The sequence below is a fragment of the Camelus ferus genome, chromosome 10, assembly GCF_009834535.1.
Source record: "Camelus ferus isolate YT-003-E chromosome 10, BCGSAC_Cfer_1.0, whole genome shotgun sequence".
In the NCBI taxonomy this organism is placed as follows: Eukaryota; Metazoa; Chordata; class Mammalia; order Artiodactyla; family Camelidae; genus Camelus; species Camelus ferus.
In genome coordinates, this window is record NC_045705.1 from 28,684,125 (window position 1) to 28,702,054 (window position 17,930).

General features: G+C 53.8%; 1 protein-coding gene across 2 annotated transcripts in view; it reads left to right on the plus strand.

Moving 5' to 3' along the window:
- The window catches only part of CD82 (CD82 molecule), a 50,458-nt gene that overhangs the window by 21,186 nt on the left and 11,342 nt on the right, over window positions 1–17,930 (plus strand). For both annotated transcript variants that reach the window (XM_032488512.1, XM_032488511.1), the window contains 4 exons: window positions 5,276–5,358; window positions 10,690–10,762; window positions 15,641–15,765; window positions 15,886–15,960. In XM_032488512.1, coding sequence (XP_032344403.1) covers window positions 5,296–5,358; window positions 10,690–10,762; window positions 15,641–15,765; window positions 15,886–15,960 — 336 coding nt within the window. In that variant the 5' untranslated portion in view covers window positions 5,276–5,295. The remainder of the gene's footprint in view (window positions 1–5,275; window positions 5,359–10,689; window positions 10,763–15,640; window positions 15,766–15,885; window positions 15,961–17,930) is intronic.

Genomic DNA, 17,930 nt, shown 5'->3' on the forward strand with positions numbered 1-17,930 from the left:
AGATACATTTGGGCTGTGGGATGAGGAGAATGAGGAAGAGCCCCGAGCGTGGCTTTTGGGTGTTGGGTCTGAGCCAGCTGGTGGTCGAAGGACCATCCATCTCCTCCCTCCTCTGAATCCTGCAGCTCTGAGTCCCAGAGACCCGGCTCCCAGGGGACCTTCAGGAGCATTTGGCTTAGCATTTCCTAAGATGTATTCCATATGGTGTTAAGGCTGTTGAGTGAAAAATGCTTTTAAGTCAGCAGTGTTTACTGCGGGTGTCTTGGAAGCACTAATAGCCTAATGTACAGTGAGTCTTGGGGAGAACTGACGCGCCACAGACCCAGTGATAGTAAAGACTTGTTCTTAATGGCATGTGTTCTAGGACTTGTATTTGGAAGAACTACTCTGGCAAACACTGCACTTGGTCTCAGCCTTTCATTCGACTTTTGAGGAGGCAGGCCCGGGGGAGGGGGGCAGTCACTGGTCCTAGGTGCTAAGTAGAGCAGGTGCTAAGCCTGAACTTCTGATTCTGGGTCTAGAGGTGCCGCACCGCTGCACTGCTTGCTTCCCCAAGGCTATCAGGGGACTTCCAGGTTCTAGGGTCAGACTTGAGGGCTCCTCCCCCATCCTCAGGTGAGGGATGAATCAAACCTCCTACTCCACAGGTGTGAACTCACAGGGACCCGTCATAGAGATGGGGTTCTCTTGAAGACACGAGCTCCTCCCCAGTCCTACTCCTAAGCTCCAGGGCTCTGGGGAAAGTGAGGGAGTCTTGGCAGTTGGTTGCTTCTGAGTGCTTACCCTACACATTCCATACCCCACACTTTGGGGAAGGACAGAAGAGGCCTGAAAATGAGTCTCCGCTGACTCAGGGACAGTGGATCTCAGACTTCCTTCAAATGGCTGAGCATCTGAAAGTCCTGGCATTCTAGGTGGAAGTTCCTCCCCCTCCCCTTCACCTCTCCATCCATCCCTCCATCCCTTTATCTACTCATCCATCCATCCATCTGTCCATTCATCCCTCCTTCCCTCCATCCATCCTTCCATCGCCCATCTATCCCTATGTCCATCTGCTCATCCATCCCTCCCTCCATCCTTCCATCCATCCATTCACCTATCCATCCATTCATGCATCTATCCCTCCATCCTTCTTTCCATTTTCCCTCCCTCCATCCATCCAGTCTTTCATTCGGCAAAATTTGTTGGGAGTCTACTTTGATCTCATAAATACTACACAATCTTTCATTTCAAGGTATTGCAGTCCACAGAGGGAGACGGACAAATGAGTGAAAAATTACTGTACAGCATTACATGTTATAATAGTAACCTTAATTTGTTGAAAGCCTACCTTGTGCCAGGCATTAACCCATATTATTTAATTTAATCTCTGGGCAAATCTGCCAAATAAGTTTTATTTTTGTCTTCTCACAAATGAGTAAGGTGAGGGTCAGAGAGGTTAAGTCTCCTGTCCAAGGTCACACAGCTAAGAGGTGATAGAACAACACTCAAACCCAGGCAGTCTGATGCCAGAGCCTGTGGTGGGAGCTGCTCCTGTATCCAGTGCGATTGGAAAGAAGCAGAGGAGTGCCCCGAACCAGCATGTGTGTTGGCGGGGGAGGGTGTGGCACTCGCTGTGGTGACAAGGATGACTGGAGTAGGAGGTTCCCTGGGGGAGGTAGATGTTTGAGGTGAGTATTGAAGGATGAGCAGGAGTTAGTAAAATATTAGTAGCATAACAATTTCATTGTACAAACTGATTTGGCATAAAATTATATATTTGGTCAATTTAAATTGTAGTTGCTTAGACATAAATGGTCAGTCTACCAGTTATAAAGTGTAACATAAAATCAGTACCTCCTTCCTACTGCTCACACAGCTGTGGGTGATTATTCCAGAATTTTCCAAAGAAGATGTGCTTGCATCTCATAACCTTGTTTTGTGGCTGTCAAGACCTCCTCTAAGGAGAGCATGGGCAGACCTTCTAGTGTTTACAGAAAGTGTAGACAGGAAAGCATAACACTGGGAGACACTCCGTTTAATTTCATCTGCAAATGAAACACTCACCCCTCGCTTCTTCCGCAAGTGCTTGTACAGAGGCTTACCCAGCTCCAGCTCATCAAGCCTGACCATGCCAGGCGCCGACCTCACTTTTCTTTATAACACGGGGTTCAGTCGGGAAGTGAGGCCCCGAAGTCTTTTCTCTGTGGCCCTGCATTGGCAGAGCTAGGAACTGAACCCTTGTCTGTATCTTTTCCTTCCTGACTATTCAGTTCCTTCTGTTCAGTTCTTGCCACTCAGCTCACTCTCCCTTGAGATCCCAAGCTAAGGACAGCTCTAATCTTGCTGCTTCTTACAGACACTTGTGTGTACACCATCTGGTCCCTGGCACCAGGGACCGGCAAACTTTCTCCATCCAGGGCCAGGTAGTAAATGTTTTTGGCTTTGTGGGCCAGCGGTCTCTGTCACAGCTGCCCTGCTCTGCCATGGCCTGTGGTAGCCGCGGTGGACAGTACATAAACCGTGGGCATGGCTGGTGCCAATTCAACTTTATTTATTTATTTGAATTTCATGTGTTACAAAATATTCTTCTTTTTATTTTTTTCCCAACTATTAAAAAATGTAAAATCTGTTCTTAGCTGGCAAGCTGTACACAATATTGGTGGTGGGTTGGATTTGGTCCACAGGCCCTAGCTGGCCAATTCCTGCCCTATGCCAACCCTTATTCTTATTGTGTTGATGAAGAAACTGAGGATCAGACCTCTCAGCGTGGGCGAGCAGAGCTGGTATAACCCTAGGCCCTCTGAATGCAATTTGGGGGTCTCCTTGGGGCTTGATGGTGGTTGTGGGCTTCCTGAAGTTGATGCCCTTCCATCACAGGGCCACCTAGGCATGTCCCCAGCCTTAGCTGACGCCCTGCCCTCCAGGGAACTGCCCATCTTCTGCCGAGTGTGGAGAATGTGTTCATCTCCTGCTCCCTGTCGCTGCGAGAGGGAAATGTCTACACTTGTCAGGCAGAAGGAAATTGGACCCTGGATCTTGGCCAACAGGCCCTGGAGCCGCCCACTCTGAGCTCTGATTCTCAGCCCCTTCTCCTCCGTCGGGTCATTCCCAGGTAGTCTTTGGGCCTGCCCCTATTGGCCAACCTACCCGCCAGTCATGGGCTATTTCAGCACCTGAACCCACCCAGCTGCCTCCCAGAGAGGATAGGGTGACCTAAGGAGCCAGGCAGCCTGGGTTCTGTCCTTGCTGGTCCATGTACCCGTGACTTTGGTCAAGCTCCTTCACCCCTCTGGGCCTGAGTTTGTTCATAAGATGCTGAAAGGCTTTGCCCAGCTCCTAGTACAATCTGTGTGAGTGACAAGAGGTTGTCTGGGGAATATTGGGGATACCAGCCCAGCAGCCAAACCAGAGCTCCTTTGAACGAGCAGTGACCTTGGTGCTCACCACCTACTTGGATGACGGAATCCCCACCATCCCCAGAGACCCCTTATCGCAGTCATGGCCACTCCTCAGAAGGTAGCACTCACAGTGGAAGGATCTTGGGCAGTGGAGCTACCACTGCTTAGTGAGCTGTGTAACTTGGGCAAGTGACTTCCCCTTTCTGAGCCCAACCCATCCTGCTCCCTGGGACAGGAGGACCCCCTCACCTTCTGGGCAGGTCGTGAGGTTTAAAGGGAAGGACAGATGCCAATGGCCACCCAGAGTAGTTGCTGTTCATGAGGAGGCCAGCTTTCCACTCTTGTCTAAAAACTGTCCCTTTGGAACACCCCCAACGCTGCCAGGTGGCCCTGGAGACCCAGCCAGAGCAGAGGTTGTGGGAGCCGGAAAGTGGAGAAACTCCCTTCCCGGATTCTCTAGAACTGTGCAACAGTGCAGGCCAGCATCCGTTGCCAAAGGACTGGTTCCACACTTCTCCAATTTCACAAGAATGCTGGTCAGCACCACCGCTCCTGCCGCTCCACTCACACGTAGTGATGGCGTTCTTCTGGTGAAGTGATGACTTATCTATAGGCTGCTTGGGACTGAGCCTGAGGCAGCCCCTCTTACTCAGGGGAGACTCAAGCAAGGCCAGTGGAAGGAAAGAAAAACATGCTACCCTTGGTGAGAGAATCTTTCCTCTCCTGCTGTTTTGTTCTGTGGTTGTCAGGCGCTGGGCTGGGAGGGGAGAGAGGAAACAATAGCTCTCCTTCATGTGGACCGTCCCCAGCAGGCCTTACTGGGGCCAGGCCTGGGTTGGGGATCTCAGATCTCGGTTCTCCTGACACGGGGGAGCCTTTGTGTTCTCCCCCTCTGGGTCTGGGGGAGCCCCAGGTGGAGTTGCCGAGGCTGGACTTCCCTAGCTCTGAGTCACTGCTGTCCCCATATTTCTCTGACCCAGGCTTTGGACCCTGGTAGCCTGGAAAAGCGTTCAGTCTAATCTCCCCACGTAGCTCTTGAATTCCCCATAAGTCTTTATTTAGACTTTGCTTCCATGCCACTTGTGACAGGGCGCTCACTACTACCCAGACAATCTTTTCCTTCTTTGGACAGTTTTGCTTCACTTTGTGCCCAAATCTCCCCCTTAACCCCTCTCCCCCGGTCACTGGAGGTGTAGAAAGTTGAAGCTGAGCTCCCACTTGGCCAAGATGTTAGGAGACTGTTTTTCTGCCCAGAGAAGTTGTTGTGGGGGACCTCTGTATGGACAGAGGTGGGTCATGAGACTTAGGACTGCCTTTCACCCTTGCAAGAGGAAGAAGGGTGAAGCCCTGCCTCAGGCCCTCTGCTCCCCCTGCTCTGTGGCCTGCTTCTCCCTCCCACCATCCCCCAACCTCCACAGGGCAGTGGGAACCTGACGGGGTCTGGTGCCTGCTTCCCCCTCCCCTGAGCCCAGCTCTGCCCATGCAGCTGTCCCAGGCCAGCTGTCTCGGCCCCAGCTGCCTACTCTGGCTTCCGTGGTCTCACGAGGTCTGAGGGCTGGCCATGGTCATTCCTGGGTTGTCTGGCCTCAGGGAGGCTGAGGGTCTACATTATTTCTCTCCAGGCCCTGCCCTAGTGGAGTGGCTGGCCCAGACCCTAAGTGCAGCCCACACCCCACTGTATGACTTTGGGTCAGTAATCTAACATCTCTGGGCCTCAGGGTCTCTAAAACAGGACCTGACGTTGGTGCCTACCTCATGAGGTTGTTGGGAGGGTGACCTGGGATGATGTGGGGCCAGCAGATCTAGGGTGCCCATCAGCATCGGTTCCCTCTCTTCCCCGACCCCGGCCAGGTCCCACCTTGCACTGACCTACCTGCCTTCTGTCTTCTCTCCAGGGAGCTCCACGACCGGCAGGATGGGGTCAGCCTGTATCAAAGTCACCAAATACTTTCTCTTCCTCTTCAACTTGCTCTTCTTTGTAAGTATGACCTTGGCCACCCAGCTACCTCCAGCAGAGACTCTCTTCCCCAGGCCATCCCAGCCTGAGACCCTCCAGGCCTAGGGATGGTGGTGGGTGTGGCTGGTGGTGCTGAGGATGCACTGTTCAAAATGGAACCAGGTGGGGGCGGTGGGGAGATCCCAGGGTTCCCAGTGGCTTGGCGGCGGTACACTGGACTCCTCGCCCAGGGTCCCCGCCTCCTGGAGCGCTGAGGCCACCGGGCTGTCAGGGCTGGAGGTGGGCATGGGGAGAGGACAGCCCCAGGCGTCCCCCAGCTGGCCAGCAGGGAGTTGTTGTGGGGAGCCTCTGGAATCTTTCTCGTCCTGTCCTGACCCCCCACCCTCCTCTACCCACTCTGAAGACTTGCCTGTTACAGCTCTAGGTCTCAACTACCCCCACCACACCCCCACCCACATTGTAGGGATGTCCCTGAGCTCCCAAGGGTAGGCAAGAGGAGGCTGGGCTCTGGGCCAGGGTGAGGACACAGTCGCCCTTCCCCAGACCCACCCTGGCAGGTCTCCGCAGGTCACGAGCCACAGGGCCACCCAGATGTCAGCTCTGTGCACATCTGGAGCTGGTTTTCCTGAGGCCTCAATTTTCCTCTCTGGTGTGGCACAGACGAACTCCTCCTGCCTTGGAGTTGCCAGGATGATGATGATGGTGATGTGTGAGTGTGTATGTGATTATGCATGAGTGTGCATCTGTGAGAGTGTGAGTGCGTTTATGTGTGTGATGGGGGTGAGGGTGGAGGTGGTGGGAGAGATTCTCAAAGCCCCAGATTGGTGCTGGGGGCCTTGGCCTCTCATGGTATTGGGTCACCCTATACTACTAAAAAATCATATTTTATAATAGGATATTTCTTATGATTCCATTTTTAAAATGTACACATACATGAATATTTTTGAGAGGAGAAGAAAATACCTTCGAATGTTAATATTGGGATTCCTGGGAATTTGGGTTTTATTCTTTTTGCTTCTCTGCAGTTTCGAAATTTTCTACAGGAGACATGTATTGCTTATGGGAAAGAAATGGTTTTACATTACAAGTTACATAGGATTATAGAGTTTGGAAATAAAGACTCATTCTCGTAACTTTAATCCAACACACAGATACTTCCAAGTGTGTTTCTGGCACATTCATGTGCACACACGTGCAGGCACACATGTACAGGGACAGCCCTGCCCTGCTGTTTGGCCACCCTGGCTCCAGCCCCAGCTCCCTCCTCAAGGACCATGCTGAGGCCCCCGCTGCTGCTCTGGGCCTCCACTGATGGCAGCCGGGCCTGGGCACCTGGGTTTCCCTGCTTGGAGTTCAGGTCCCTCCTGGCTGGGCGAGGCCTCTGGAAAGCGGCTGCCCACATAGCAGAGCCAAGCCTTCCCTGGCAGGCACTTGGCTCCCCGGGCTGGGGCCCAGCTTTTAAAAAAGGCCAGCTGGTCAGGATGGGGTGGGGGATGTGGGAGCCCCATGGTTTTATCCCCTGGGCTCTAGGAACTGGAAGGAGGAGTCTGGGCTACAGCCTAGGAGGTGGTGGGACTTGGGGTTCAGGGGCACAGACACCCCCTCTTCGCTCATGCAGTGGGTGGGATGGGGTAGAGACTTGGTAGAGAAAGGGAGTGAGGTTGATGGTTTTGGCCAAGGTGTTCCTTCCTGTCCTGCTCCCAGGCTGCCCTATAGAGCCGGAGCCTGGAAGAGCTTCCCTCCGGCCAGAGCGCCGGGGGCCAGTCTTGCTTGGCCTCCTCCCAGCCGCTCCAGGGGGCTGGTAGGAGGAAGTGTTCACTCCCTGTGTCCAGGGGCCAGGGTAGCTCATCAGAATGGGGGGCTGCTGTACTTGGGGAGAGGGGGAGCTTTTATCACAGGAGAGTGAGAGGGGAAGGAGAGAGTTAGAGGAGACTGTGTGTGTTTGTTCATTCACTCGTCCACTCATCACTCATTTACCAAACGTGGATTTGAAATCTCTGTGTATTCAGACCCCGTCCTGGATGCCAGGTAGACAGTCACTGGCAGAAGGGCCACGGCTTCCGCACTCGTGGTGGGGCTGACGTTCTGGGGAGTGGTGGGCTTTGATCCGGGACTCAAAAGGAAGATAAAATTGCAGCTGTGTTAGGTGCTGGAATGAAGGGCATGGTCCCTAAGAGAGCAGATAATAAGACACTTGGCTTTGTCAGGGCAGTCAGCAAGCACTCCCTGGAGTTGTGTGTGCGGCTGGGAGAGCGGGGTCCGGGCAGCAGAGCAGAAGTCCAGCCTAGGGGGAGAGGGGCAGAGCGCGCCTCCCCGGGGCATGGGCTGTGCAGGCCTTCCAGGAAGGACTCGGTCTTTGTTTCATGCACAGGGAAGCAGTTACATGATTGGACTTGTGGTTTGGCAGAGCCACTGGGCTGCTGTGTGTGCTCACACATGCAGGCGGGTACACGTGTACATCCTTGCCTCCACTCCCTCCTGACCCCAAACTCCCCGGGAAAATTGCTCCATCAGCTGTTGTCAGATCCCAAGAAACCCTGAGGCCGTTCTTGGGGCAGGATGCTGGCTATGAGGCTCCTGGCTCCTGGCTGAGCCCTGTCAGGAGATTCTCGTGGGTCTGGGGAGGAGTGTTAATATGGGATGTGCACCACAGCCCTGGTCCAGTTCACAGAGAAAGGGGGTGTCATGGTGCCTCCCCCGTTCTGGCTGGCCCCGTGACCTGGCCTCATTCCTGGCTGTCCCATGGCCTGACAGCTGGTGCAGCCACACCTGGCTGCCAGGCTGTGTCATCAGATCACAGAGCCAAACAGGCAGCACCAGGGACTTTCCTCCCTGGGTTCCTGAAGGCCAGCTGAGCCCCTCAGCTGGCCAGTCTGGGATTTTGCTCTATTTGGGATTATATTTGCCCAGAGGGAATTTTCTGCCCTGCCTCCCCTTCTCTGTTTAGGAGTGTGGTTCTCCCTGCAGTCCTGCCCTGTTGGTGCAGGAGGTGTGCAGACAGGGGCTCCTCCACGTGGGTCTGAGGTGGCAGGAGCAGACCGTGGGCCAGCTGTTTTGTGAGGTGTGAGGTTGGGGTGGGCAGGGGTTCAGGAGTCTTTGGGAACCAAACTGGTAGGTCCTGTAAGGCCCACCTTTCTCCCAGCAGGCTGCGTGGTCTGAGGTGCCCCCACTTACGGGTGGACCCTTCCCCTTCCCAGGGTCTCAGTAGCTTTCCTGTCCCCAGGGACTGGCTTTCTAGGCTCAGGCCAGGGAGGGACCCCAGGTACCCCTGATGCTGATGTGTCACCATCTGGCCTGATTAAATAGTCAGACTTGACTTTGAGCCCCTGACAGGTGAATTGGGTGACCTTGGGCCAGGTTAAGACCTCAGTTTCTCCATCTGTAAAATGAGGACAGTAACAGGGCCCATCTGAGAAGGAGAGAGGTGAGGACAGGTGAGTTTCTGGGAGACAGTGGGGGACAAATGTGGGGAGATCACTGTGCCTTCATCTTCCTGGTCCTTGGCTGCTGTTGTCTCTAAGCAGGGCCAGGGTAAGGCGAGTGAGATCAACACGGCATCACACTGGGGCCCTGATCCTTTTCAGAAGGGAAAATCAGTAATACCAAGCCTGTCTTTATTTAAAGTTTTGATATTTTGTTCATCATAGATTCTTTTCCCAATTAATTTGGGTTTCTTAAAAGTAATTGTTGTAAACTTTGATTTATTTTGGTTACTGAGTTTTTTCGTGTCCCCTTCATTTTTCCACCTGAGTCAAATGCCGCATTCACCTTACCCAGGGGCCCAGCTCTGGTCTTTAATAACTGCAGAGCCAGGCTGAGCAAGACCCTGGGGCCGGGGGGCTCACCCCAGGCTGAGGGCTTTATCAGTAGTTACTGACCTTGCACCTGAGGTTATGGGATGGATGATGGCTGAGGCGGGAACCCTGGGCTGGTAGTAAAGGTGGGTAGTGACAGGCTGGGACCCTGAAGGTGGGTTTGTCCCCAGATGGGTCTAAGCCAGGCCCCAGGGAAAGGCCAGTCTTGTGGGGTGATGCAGGCCCCTACACCCCAGTCCCCTCAGGGGAATCTGTGCTTCTGCCTGGACTGCAGGCCCCTCCTCAGCCTTAGCTGGCTTGATGGGATGGTGGCTCTTGGCTAGATTTCCGCCTGGGAGGTGGGCTCAGGTTGTGGGCCCGCCCTGGTAGAGGGAAGGGAGGCAGGGAATCCCTATGTCAGCCGTTTCCCATTCGTTTTCTTTTCCAGTCTTGCATTTACATAGTTTGATTCATAATCTCGCTCACTGCCTGTGTCCGCAGCACCTGGGACTGTAAGTGCCCAGGTGCACAGTGCTGCATGCAACCCAGCCCTGCCCTCGGGGAGCTTGCAGTCTAGGCAGAGAGACACGTGGCCGAGTTAAACCCAGTGTGAAAGGCTCTTAGGAAGAGTCTGACACAGAGAAAGACAAATACTGTAAGATATCACTTACATGTGGAATCTAAAAAAAAAAACCAAAACAACAAACTAGTGACTATAACAGAAAAGAACCAGATTCACAGATGTAGAGAAGGAACTAGTGGTTACCAGTGGGGAGAGGGAAGCAGCGGGGGGGCAAGAGAGAGGTGGAGGATGAAGAGGTACATGCTATCATATATAAAATAAGCTACAAGTATGTGTTGTACAACATGGAGAATGTAGCCAATATTTTATAATAACTATACATGGAGCTTAACCTTTAAAAATTGGGAATTACTCTATTGTATACCTGGAACATGTAATATTGTACATCAACTACACTTCAGTTTAAAAAATATGATATTGTAAAATAAACGCATAAATAACTTTTAAAAAATATTTTTTAAAAAAGGAGGTCTGACAGCACAGGCTGTGCAGTAGGGGCCCCTTGGTCTGCCTGGGGGTCAGGAAGGTCCCCTCTCCTGGCCTTGGACCCAAGATACGAAGGATGGATGGGTTAGGCTTTGATGATAAGTCCACTGAGGGTTTTCCCACCCCGAGCCTGGCTTCTCTAGGAAGCTTCAGCCCCCAAGTTGGGGAAGGGCAGGAAGATAGTAGAAGGGTGACCCTGGCAGGAGGCTACACCCCAGAGCCTGTAGGCTCAGTTTGACCACACATGGGCCTAGGGTAGGGGAGACAGGAGCCAGGAGGGACTCCCCACTTATGGCCCTGCTGTCTGGATTGCTGGGGTTGGCCAGGACTTAGAGTTTGGGGCCTGAGGCCATCCTGACATCCCTGGGCTGGGCAAGGATGGAGGTGGCTCCCCTGTGTCCCCACGCCTGGGTGGCAGGGGCAGCTGATTGGGGCCCTCTCACCCCACCTGCTCTCCAGCCCCCCAGTAACAGCCCCTTTTCCTTCTAGGTCCTGGGTGCTGTGATCCTGGGCTTCGGGGTGTGGATCCTGGCTGACAGGAGCAGTTTCATCTCCGTCCTGCGTAAGGACCCCTCTGCTCCCCCTGCCCCAGCCGCCTCTCGAGTGGGGCCCAGCAGGCAGGGCTGCTCCCACAAGAACTTGAGCCCCAGTTCTGGTCCCTTTTCCAGCAGACCTCAGGGCCTTGCCCAGGTCCTGCTGCTGACCACCTCCCGAAGGGCCTCTCTGCAGGGGTTTCCAGAAGGAATTTTCTCTCCCTCCCCAGACAAAGCTGCTGTTGTCTGGAGAGCACTGGGGGGTGCGGGAGTCTTGTTCGCCATCCTGGCCCCTTCCCTCTGCCCTGACCTTGAGAAAGCCTCTTATATCCTCGATTCCTCTATTTGCTTGCTCAGCAAAACGTGGCCAACTGTCCCTCCCCTCCCTAGTTCAGAGAGGGCCAGGAACGGTAGATTACCAGGTATCCATGAAGCTCCTACTATGTGCCAGGCACCGGTCAGGTAGGTCAGGCCAGTGCACAGTTGAGGAGGCACCAGGCCCAGCGTCTGTTCTGTTGTTTGTGCTCCTGATGTGCCAGACATGGGGCCAAACATTTTGCATAGATAAATTGTCTTAATCCCACAACAGCTCTGTGCAGTAGGAACTTCCTGCCTTACAAATGAAGAAATGAGGCTCAGAGAAGTGACGTCCCTTGCTTAAGTTCACAAAGCCTCTGAGTGATAGGTGTGGGTCTTGAGCCCCCAGAACGTTCTTCCTAAATGCTGCACATAGTGGAGGGCGGCAGGGTGGGGGAGGGAACCGCAGCATGGAAGCCTCTTGTCTCACCGTTGAAGCTGGAGGGAAGAAGCCCACGGCTCTCCTGCCGGGATGATAAAAGCCTTTCCAGTTTACTCACTGTCTCCTCCAGGAAGCCTGCCGGCTCGCTGCACTAGCCTCTCGTGGAAGTCTTGAGGTGGGAGGGAGGCAGAGCAGAGCAGGGGGCCCCAAGTAGCACAGTAATGCCACTCCCCTCAGTGAGCGCGTCCTTGGCTCACTTCCCCTCCCAGCAGCTGCCCAAAGCAGCGGGTTTGGACTCAGGCCCATGACAGCTGCTTGATTTGAATGAAACGGAACCAGGCTAGTATGAGTGATGAAGGGGCTACACCTGTCACCGGGGCCCCAGGGGCTAGGGCTCCCCTCAGATGTGCAGGGAAGCCAGGATGATCCAGCCTCCAGCCACATCCGATGCGGTCTGGGGCTGTCAGGGTGCAGACTGCTCCCCATTCTGGGGCTAAGGTTTCGGTTTCTGACCTCAGCTGGGTGCCCACCCTCCCTACATGGGACATACCCTCCTTGGCTCTGCTTGGCCCGGGCTCCCGCTTCCTGGGCTGTGGCCCACACCCAGCAGGCACCGCGCCTCTGGGCAAAGTCTCAAGGCCCAGCCCACCCACCGCATTTCTGCCCTCTGCTCCTCTCGCCTCCTCCCTGTTCAGGATTGAGAATCTTGAGCTGGCCAGACTTTAGAGGCCCCCTGGATGCACCCGAGTGTTTTTATAAATACCGCTGGGCCTCACCCCAAGGGACCTGACTTCATTGGTGTGGGTGGAGGCCGGTGCACTGAGATTTTTAAAAAGCTTCCCAGGGGGTTCCCCAGGCAGCCAGAGTTCAGAAACACCAGTCTGCCAGCCGGGTCACTATACCCGTGGGTAAACTGGGGCTCAGAGATGGAGGGAAAAGATTTGCTAAGAGTCACACACCAAGTGAGGTTCAGAACCAGGAACCCAGGGACTACTATGTGCCAGGCCTGCGTGACATGCCTCTTTTCTTACCTAGCTGAATGCTCACTGTGAGTCCGTGGGGCCAGGCATCATCAACTCCATTTTATAATGGAGGAAATTGAAGGGAGGGGAAGTAACTCGTCTCAGGGCACACAGCTGGAGGGTAGGGGAGCAGGGACATGAACCGGGTGGCATGTCTCCTGAGCCCCTACCCTGTGAGGCATACCATGCATTTGCATCGTAATAAGCAGAAGCAAGCACGATGGTTAAGAACACAGACCGTGGAGCCACAGTTCCAGTCCTGGCTCTGCTATCTACTGGCTGTATGATCCTGGGCAAGTTACTTCACCTCTCTGTGCCTCCTCATCTGTAAAATGGAGATAAGGATAGGCTGAACATCATAAGGCTGTCATGAGAAAGTAGATGAGTTAATGTCTGAAAAGCGTTTAGAACAGCTTCTAATAAATTGTACACCTTACACAAGTGATCGTTAAATAAGTTTATAGCACTATTTAATCTTTAGAACATCTTTAAGAAGTAGGAATTATCAATTTCTTTTTACAAAGAAAGAAAGAGAGGCCTAGAAAATGGCTGATCCGGGGTCAGAGCCTATTAGCAGCAGAGCTGGGACTAGTTCTCACTTCTCGTGGTCCTCGGTCTCTTTCCGTTTGGGCCACTTTCTCCCCACCTCGTTGGTACGTCCTAGGCCCAATAAGGCCAAGAAGATGTTGGTTGGTGCACAGTGTGTTGGCCTCCCCAGGCTACAAGCTTGCCCCTTTCTAAGTCAAGCTGCTCATATCAGGGCCAGCCTGAGACCCTGGACAAGGACAGGGACTGGTATCAGTGAAGTGTTCTGAGAAACAGAAACCCTGCAACTAGGCTGGCCCCCCAGGAGAAGGACCCGAGTCAGCGTCTCAGCCCCAGGCCTTGCCCCTTCGGCACCTTGGCGGCATCTTAGCTGCTCTGGGCGTCCTGGCCCTTAGGGACAGATCAGGGTGTAGACCTACTGTCATCAGGCTGTTGTGGAATTCAGCAGGATGATTTGGATAAAGGGCCTTTCTCAGGGCTGGCACACAGTGGAATTCCAGGCAGTGCCAGTTGCTTTTTTTGGGGGGAGTCCTCACTGCGGGGACTTGCGGAACCCAAACCCAGGAAGTTTAGGAAAAGTAAAATTAAACAGCTTTCCCCTGCTCTCGTGGACGGCGGAGAGCCAGGGTGGTGAGGGCCTGGAATGAAGAGGAAGTCACCTCACTCACTCCCGCAGGGCTCTGCCCACATTCCTGGGGGCTCCTGTGAGGAGCTGGGTGGGGGTGCCTGAGAGTGAGGTGGGCTGGCCTGGGCTGGCCTGGGCTTTTCCTGAGCTCCAGAACATTCTGTCTGTGCCCAGGAAATGGAGCTGGATCACATCCTTCTGCCCACCCACGCTCCAGCCTTGTCGTTGTTCCTTAAGGGTGCTAACGCCCACTTTGTGTCTCAGGTGGGGATCTCAGCTCCCCAGGGACATGGTCACCTAGCTTAACAACTGTGGCAGCCCTGGCTGTATCTGAGTCATCAGGGAAGCACATTAAAAATGCAGGTTCCAGATCGTCTCCTGGAAAATCTGCCTGGCTATGATAGACTCAGGGGTCTGCCTCCCTAAGAGGTTCTTCTGATCCACTGAGGCTCCTAGGATGCTCTGCAGCTTTCTAGTAATATCCTGCCCAGCTGCCTCCCTGAGAGTGCCTTGCCAGCCTCTCCAGAGAGCCAGGGCTGTCAGGGGAGTGAGCACATCCACCCTGGCCCTCCTGGTGGGTCACAGCCCCGGGGTTGAGCATACCCCATGCACCCCACACCCAAGAGCTGGAGGCAGACATGAGCCTTACCATGTGTTATCTTGGGAATCCTGGGAAATGCTAATCAACTGCCCTGATGAGACTTCTGACCTCCAGCCCTCTGGGTGGGCTCTGTCCACTGGAGGCCCTGAAGAGGGTCTCTGGCCATTAGGCCCCTCTGTCTCTCTGTGTCTCAAGTGTATTGCCTGTCAGAGTCCTCTCTCATTCACACTAGTCTATTCTTTCTCTCCTTCTTTCCTTTCTTCAAATACACCAAGCTTACTCCTTCCTCAGGCCTTTGCACCTGCAGTTCCCACTGCCTAGAATGCTGTTCCTCAGATCTCCACTTGGCTGACTCCATTCTTATCTGAGCAAAAATGTCCACCTACTCAGACCTGCCTTCCCCAATCACCTCAACACCCCCACCCCCGACTCCTGCCTGTGTTCTTGACGTTAGCCGGCTTCCATATCTTCGTGGCCCTTCACACAACCGGATCTCCACCCGCAACCCATTGAATGTAGCTTCTTCATGCAGGGGCCTCGGCAGGCTGGCTTCTGTACCCCCAGCAACCAGCACAGCACCTGGCACACAGTGGGCACCTAGTAAATCTTCGTCGGCTGAACAAATGAATGCGTGTAATGCCTGTATCAGTTCACATGCCCTGTGCATCAGGGGAAAGAGCATGGCATTGAGGGGTCTGCCTGTTTCCAAAGCCCAGCTCTGGCCCTTGCTAGTGTGCCTCTCTGAGCCTCAGTTTCCTCGTCTGTGAGATGGCCGTGCTGGTGCCTACCGGGCAGAGTTCTGTCAGAGTGGAGACAGCACGTGTGAAGCCGCTGAGGCATCGTGAGTGGGAGAAGAGCCTGGAGTTCATTGTTTACGGACAAGGAGGAAGATAGGCCCTCAGCGTCCGTGGCCCCAGCAGAACCTGCCAGTCTGTGGTGTGTTAATTCAGCCGATATTCATACAGCACTTTGCTGTGCCAGACGCTGTTCTGGAGGCGGGGGGTCAGCAGGGACCAGAGTCCCTGTTTTCATGCTGCTCACGTGCTCGTGGGGGCAGCAGACAATGAGTAAGATAAGTCAGTAAAATGTAGAGTCTTTTCAATCCTGGCAAGAGCTAAGGAGAAAAACTAAAGCAGGGCTGGGGGTTAGGATAGATGGGGGTGGGGTGCACATCTAGGGAAGGCAGCTTCCAAACCGGGAGGGAGCAGATTCCTTGCTGGGTGGCTGACCCCAGCGCCCCAGCCCCAAGGCAGGGACTTGGCAACTGTCCTGGACCTTAGGGCTCTGCCCCTATTTTTGTGCTTAACAAGGGCGAGATAGCCAGGCTGAATCGAATGCTCTTCTCCCCCCCCCCGCCCCTCCCCGCCCCCGCAGAGACCTCCTCCACCTCGCTCAAGGTGGGAGCCTACATCTTCATCAGCGTGGGGGCCTTCACCATGCTCATGGGCTTCCTGGGCTGCATCGGTGCTGTCAACGAGGTTCGCTGCCTGCTGGGGCTGGTGAGTAGGGCCTCCGCCGCTGCCCTGCAGCCCGCTGCACCCAGCCTGGGTGGGGGAATCGAGGTGAGGGGGACTTGCCGGGGGGCCTCAGCTGACTCTGTGCCTGCTCTGTGTCCCCAGTACTTTGTCTTCCTCCTCCTGATCCTCATCATCCAGGTGACTGCTGGGGTCCTCTTCTACTTCAACATGGGCAAGGTAAGCACCCCCTCATCCTTACCCCGACCTGGGCGGATGAGCCGCTCAGAGTGGGGTCCAGGGTTGGCCTGGGAGTGAGAGGTAGACAAGAGACCTCTCAGTTATTGCAGAGAAGCCCACAGGTGCCAGGCAGCCTCCCAGGCCTCCAGTTCCCTGTGGTCACATGGCAGAGCGTTAGAGGAGAGGACAGTACGGGTGGGCGCAGTCGCTGCTCAAATCTCAGGTCTACCCCACCACCTTCTTGCTGAGTGGCCATGGGCGAGCTGCATGCCTCTCTGTGCCTGTTTCGCCTTCTGTAAACTGAGGACATTAGCAGATTTAATCTTCAGGATTGTTGCGATGATTCAGTGAGATTATCTGAGCAAAACACTTAGCACAGTTATGGCATCTCATCCACAAATGAGGCCCAGGGAGGAGACTGTCAATGAAAACATTTGTCCTGTGTCAGAGGAGGGGACACTCAGCACTGAGGAACAGAAAATCAGACGTACTGGGGCTGAAATTCTAAGGACATTTGTCATTGACTTAACCAGAAGTCGTGTTTGGAAGCTCAGAGATCCTAGTTCTGGCTGTCTGTTCAGCATCCTTATTAAGACAGCCTTCCTAAATCATGCCACTCACCTCATGGCCACAAGATGGCTGCCATAGCACAGGCACAACATCTGTGCTGCTGAGGCCAGAAGAAAGGAAGTAAGGCAATGCCAGCCATGGCCATGCCTTTTATCAGAAAATCAAGCCCTCCCCAGAAGCCTCCCCCAGACTGGGTTACAAGGGCACTCCTGGCCTCAAGGGAGGCTGAGAAAGTATGTATCCAGCTTTCAGACTCTAGAGACAGAGGCACAAGAGAGAAGGGAGCTGGCAGTGGCTATTGGGTGAGCCAGTCAATTGTGACTGTCAGTTGTCATTATGGAGCACCTACTACATGCACATGGTACTTTCTCGAAGGTTTACACACATTATTCCATCCTTACAACCCCCACCGTCTCCTACACAGCTTCGGCACACACCAGGTACTGGGTGCGGTGTTGGCCACTTTGTATTTCTTCTTTCCCTGAGCCTCACCACACTGTAGAAAGGTGGTGCGAGTACCCTCATCCTACAGACAAGGGCTGAGGGCGCACAGCGGTCAGTGGCCAGGCCAGACCAGAGCCCGGGCTCCCTGATGCCACTCGGAGTTCCCCCGGCGCCCTGCCTTTTGCCAGAGCTACAGTTCTTGTCCACCGGTGGGGGTGGCAGGGCTGCCAGTCAGGTGGGCTCCCGCATTTGAGCACTTGCAGGTCAAGTTGCCGCAGATCCCTCTCAGAAGGAAGCTGAGAAAAGACTACACCAACACCAACAATTAACACAGTAGAATTTAGAACAAGCCGGGTACTAAATGCTTCACATATGCTGCATTTAATGATTCGTTCCTCACGGCAAGCCTTTGAGAGCATGACTATGAATGAATACCCTTATTTTCAGATGTGGAAGCTGAGGCACAGAGAGGTTAATTAACTTGGCCAAAGGTCACACACTTAGTAAGTGGCAGACCAAGATCTGGACGAAGGCGACCTGGCTTCTGGATTCATGCTGGTGAAATTTTCATTGTAGTGGTTCTTACCTGAATCTGCTTTACTTATTTATAATCCACATGCAGCCTATTTCCTGAGAGAATTGGAGCTGGCTTTTAACATGGATATAGAGTAGCTAAAATCAATATGAGAGAGATCAGAATGCACACTGAGAGAAAGAAGACCATTGTTCCTGAGGTTAGGGGGTAAGATACAACAGCTGATAGCCAACTTGAATACTGAGCTTCCTGGCAGCCAAAGCAAAAGGGGAAATAGCAGTTTTAGTAGATGAAAGGAAGTTCACTTGGCTACCAGAGAGAAAGCTAGTGTTTGAGGGAGGGAAACTACTTTTCTAAAGAAAACATTGTGGGATAAGTTCATTTCCGCCCCACGGCACCTGGGACTTCTCTGGTACCCAGT